General features: G+C 55.4%; 1 protein-coding gene across 2 annotated transcripts in view; it reads right to left on the reverse strand.

Annotated features, from left to right (window-relative positions):
- COL4A2 (collagen type IV alpha 2 chain) overlaps window positions 1-4863 on the reverse strand; it is a 177392-nt gene that overhangs the window by 15034 nt on the left and 157495 nt on the right. For both annotated transcript variants that reach the window (XM_067713565.1, XM_067713566.1), the window contains exons 32-36: window positions 3989-4132; window positions 2628-2750; window positions 2222-2403; window positions 854-917; window positions 586-660 (exon numbers count right to left, since the gene is read on the reverse strand). In XM_067713565.1, coding sequence (XP_067569666.1) covers window positions 586-660; window positions 854-917; window positions 2222-2403; window positions 2628-2750; window positions 3989-4132 — 588 coding nt within the window. The remainder of the gene's footprint in view (window positions 1-585; window positions 661-853; window positions 918-2221; window positions 2404-2627; window positions 2751-3988; window positions 4133-4863) is intronic.

Here is a 4863-nt window from a genome sequence, read left to right on the forward strand (position 1 = left end):
CCGAGCCATCCCTAGGCAGACCTGTGGGGTCTCCCAAGCTAAAATCCCAGGAAGGAGGCATCTATTCCAAGTCCCATGGGATATGACACAAGCAGGAATTTTGACCTTGAACTTCAGTGATGCTCAGAGAAGGGGGCGTGAGCTGCCATGCCACGTGACACCCCCTGACATACACAGGGCTGGGGGGCCGCCCCTTGTCTTACACAGTAGAGAGGTCTGACTTCCACTCCCCTTTCACAGTTTGCAAGGGCTCTGGTCACTGTGTCACTTGCTTCGCGCCCTAGGATGTGTCCCAACAGAACAGGCACGTGTGGTACATTTTAGAGGCTGCAGCTCCTCCCACCCACTGAATGTTGATTCTCTCCATCTTCCCTCTCAGGGAGAGAAAGGTTTCCTGACGTCGTCTTCAGGCTCAATTTAATTACAAATTCCAGTCTTCCTTACACGTCGGGCTTAAGGGCCTCAAACCATCCCTACATCGTGACCGTGGGCTCACTAAGTAATGCTACGGTCGGCAAGCATGAGTGACGACAGACCAGGGGGCAAGGCTGCGGAAGATGAAGGGGTGGAGAATCGCTCGGGTACCTGGTGCTCCAGCGGTGCCTCCTTCCCCCTTCAGGCCTGGACTTCCTGGAAGGTCTATAGTGTTTCCAATATCACCTGTTAGGTGCAAAAAAGATGGCTGAAGTCAGGTCTTCCTGTGGTTAGTTTAGCAACTTCTATGACGCTACCTTCCTAATAAGAATAATTTGCTTCAAAGTAACTAACAGCACCCACAGGCCTGACGTCCCCACACTGCCCGGGATGCCCTGGATCGGGGATGCCCTGTTTTCACCTTCCCACCAACACTCACCAAAGTCACCGATGGGGCCGATCTCGCCGTGAAGGCCTACTCTCCCCGGAGCTCCCTTGTCGCCCTGGAGCAAAGCCAAACATGAAACCATCTTACATGGCCGTTCGTGAAGTTTGTAATTTTTTTATAAAAACTTTTTGTTTTATATTGGAGTATAGCCAATGAACAATGCTGTGACAGGGGTTTCCCCGGTGGCGCAGTGGTTAAGAATGCAGGGGACACAGGTTCGATCCCTGGTCTCGGAAGATCCCGCATGCCACAGAGCAACTAAGCCCGTGCGCCACAACTACTGAGCCCGCGTGCTACAACTACTGAGCCCACGTGCCACAACTACTGAGCCTGTGCGCCTAGAGCCCGTGCTCCTCAACAAGAGAAGCCACCGCAATGAGAAGCCCGCGCACTGCAATGAAGAGTAGCCCCTGCTCACCGCAACTAGAGAAAGCCTGCGCGCAGCAACGAAGACCCAACGCAGCCAAAAATAAACAAACAAATAAATAAATTTATTAAAAAACCCTGATGCTGTGACAGATTCAGGTGCACAGCGAAGTGACTCAGCCATACGTGTACATGTATCCTTTCTCCCCCAAACTCCCCTCCCATCCAGGCTGCCACATAACGTTGAGCAGAGTTCCCTGTGCTATACAGTAGGTCCTTGCTGGTTATCCATTTTAAATATAGCAGTGTGGACATGTCAATCCCAAACTCCCTGACTATCCCTCCCCCCAACCCCTCCCCCCGGGAACCATAAGTCCGTTCTCTAAGTCTGTGAGTCTGCTTCTGTTTTGTAAGTAAGTTCATCATTTCTTTTTAGATTCCGCACATAATGGATATCATACGATATTTCTCTTTCTCTGTCTGACTTGGTGAAGTTTGCAATTTTGAAGGGTCAGCGTATCCAGCTGTTCTGCTAAAACCAACTCTCAAGGTTTGCGATGTCATCATTTTGTAAAAAAGTCCTGCAGTTTTTCAGTGCGGAAGCTGGTTCGCACACCTGTTCTTATTAAACTGTAAAGCAGTAATGACGGCAGTTTCATTGAAATAAATAACATCAATGACACAGACCATGGTCGTGACAGTGGTAGTAATAATCATGGCTGACTATGCCCTACCCTCTGCCAGGCTTACCCGGGCAAACGTGTTGGGTACCATCTCAAGAGCCCGTTCAAGCCTCATGGCAGCCTGTGAGGTGGGTACTGTTACTGCCCATTAGAGAGACGAGGACGTTGAGGCACAGAGAGGTTCAGTGACTTGCCCAGGGTCGTTCAGCCCGTAAGTGGCAGAACTGAGTCTTGTCCCCCAGGGACCGTGGACCACAGTGCTCGGCCAGCAGGCCACGGGGAGAGGAACTCACAGAAGATGCCCACTTACCCTACTGCCTGTGAAGCCCGGAAACCCTGAGATTCCGGGGGAGCCGGGCACGCCGGGGAATCCTGGTGACCCGGGCACGCCGGGGAATCCGGTATCTCCTTTGACTCCTTTGACGTAGCCTGGTTTCCCCGGCAGCCCAGGGACTCCTGACAGCCCGGGGATCCCTGGCATTCCGGGAAGGCCTGCAGGGAGACTGAGTGTGAAGTTCTGGGGGGACCCTGCTCCACCCCCCCGGGCCCCCGAGGACCACCCGCCAGCCCCTGGCGCGGACGTCAGGGTGTCAGGAGGGCTGCAGCACAGGAGGTGGCCTGGGCGCTGGGGCGTCTCTGCTACTCTCGCACCTGCGAGGGGCTGGGGTAGGCAGGGGACCCCAGGCCACCGGCTCTGAGGTCAGGCGGGGCCTCACCTTTCAAGCCCAGGTATCCTTTGAGTCCCATGGGGCCTTCATCTCCTTTCTCTCCTTTGATGTCTTTCATTCCCGGCAGGATGATGGGAGGTGGTCCGGGGGGGCCGGGGTCCCCTCGGCTGCCTAGAAGGAAACAGAATGCAGTCACTCCCTTGACCTGTGGGTGGTACAGCTCCCCCAAGGCTGCGAGCTGGGAGCCCAGGTGATGGGAACACCCGTCTTCCTCCACCCTTCTCTCCTCGAGGGAGGGGGGCACAGAATGTCTTGGCCGGAGGGACCACTACTGACTTCAGAACATGTTCATCACCCCAAAGAACCTGTGCCCATCAGCGGTCACCCCCTCTGTCCCCCCTTCCCCAGCAATAGGAACCACTAACCCACTTTCTGTCTCTGCAGACAGGTCTGTTCTGGACATTTCATACACACGGAAGCAGACAGCATGGGGCACAGTGTTTTCAAGTTTCATCCGTGTCGTAGCACGTGTCAGAGCCTAATTCCTTTTCACTGCTGCCTAGTGCTCCTTTACGTGGCTATGCCCCATCTTGTTTATCCGTGATGGATACCTGCGTTGTTTCTATTCGGGGCTATAATGAACCATGCTGCTACGAAATCTGTGTATGAGTTTCTGTGTGGATGTCAGTTTTCAGTTCTCCTGGGCGCACACCCAGGAGTGGATTTTCCGGGTCATTCTGTGCTTTTCTTTCTAAGAAACCGCTGACATTTTCCACCCTGGCTGTACCACTGGATGTTCCCTCCAGCAGGGTCTGAGGGTTCCCATGTCTTTACATCCCCATCAACGTTCGTTATTACTAATTCAGTTGTTTTAGAGACCATGGTGATACTTTGAGAACAAGGGTGTCTGAACAAATGTCATGAAAAAATGTGGGTCGTTGGGAACACCCTTCCTGAATCTCCCACCTGGGGTCTTGGGTTGCCCACCCAGGCCAGGGCTTGGACCAGGCTCGCTTCTGGGGGTCACCGTCTCTTTGCACGGGGTGTAGCCGTCTACCTGGACTACCGTGTCCCTCTGTTGCCAAAGGTGCTCTGTCCTTCAGACCTCACCTTCCGCTTCTCCCCTGGCCTCACTTCCTCGTGTGCACCTTGGAATACTCATGGTGGGATAGGTTTCTTAGGATGTTTTTGGTTCTTAATGCTGCGTCATTTCCGTTCTCAAGTTCCCTTCGGTTAGCGTCACTCCCTCCTTATACACGGCCAGCGTACTGAAGCAAGGAGGAAGCCCTCCAGTTCCTGAGTTGGCTTCTCTTTTAATAGTGTCTAGTGTTTGGGTTGCCGGAACATTGTTCTAGGCAGTGTCAGGCCGCCGTGAAAGTGAGTCTCAACCTGGCCGAGAGGTGACGTACCTTTCACACCGGGCTCGCCAGCCAGGCCCTTCAGCCCGGGGACTCCAACAAATCCAGTCTCTCCTTTGTTTCCCGGAAGCCCGGATCTCCCCTTGAGCCCGAGCAAGCCTTGGAAGCCGTCCATCCCGGGAGAACCCTTAACTCCTGCAGAGGGAATGAGAAAAGCGCGGGGTTGGGCGTGGCTCATTGCCACGGTGACAGCCCCACTTGCGACGTGTGTGAGGAGATGCTAAGATTCTTAACGTCGGTAGGATTTTCGGGACAGCACTTGCTAAGGGACTGGTCTGCTGCCTGAGGGGCAGAGTCAGCCCGTCTGCCACCGGGGACAAGACGTAAGGCCAATGCAGGCGGACAGACAGGGGGAAACTGGCAGTCGCGGGGTCCGTGGTCTTTCCACCAGTTGGAAAGGGGCCCTGGGACTTGGTGTGATGTTGACACTGCACCCAGCGTGGAAACCTGGCAAAGGGCCCTGGAGAAGGCAGCACGGTGTCTCCAGCTGCAGTCAAGGGCCAGAGAGCCCCACCTCGGGGGGACTAGGCTCCCCCGCGAGCAGGGAACCCTACGCTGGGGACCAGGCACTTCCCTTTGCTTCGGTTTCCGTTCACCACCCGGCCTCCGGATCTGAATCCCGACTCCCGGGGGCCTGTCCACAGACCAGCCCCCTGGCAGAGAGCAAGTCCCGCTCTTCAGACAGTCCCTCTCTCGTGGGAAGTTAATAAACTGGCATTTGGGGGCACAGCGGTCACAGCCAGCCTGGGCAGCATCGCCTGGTCCCCAGGGCCCGACGCAGCCTGGGGCTGCGAGGCTGCGCCCTCCCGCAGAGCTGTCCCACCCGCGCCCCACAGGTTAGGTCCCTGGTCGTGTTCTGCAGTCAC

This window comes from Pseudorca crassidens, chromosome 18, assembly GCF_039906515.1.
Source record: "Pseudorca crassidens isolate mPseCra1 chromosome 18, mPseCra1.hap1, whole genome shotgun sequence".
Taxonomy (NCBI): Eukaryota; Metazoa; Chordata; class Mammalia; order Artiodactyla; family Delphinidae; genus Pseudorca; species Pseudorca crassidens.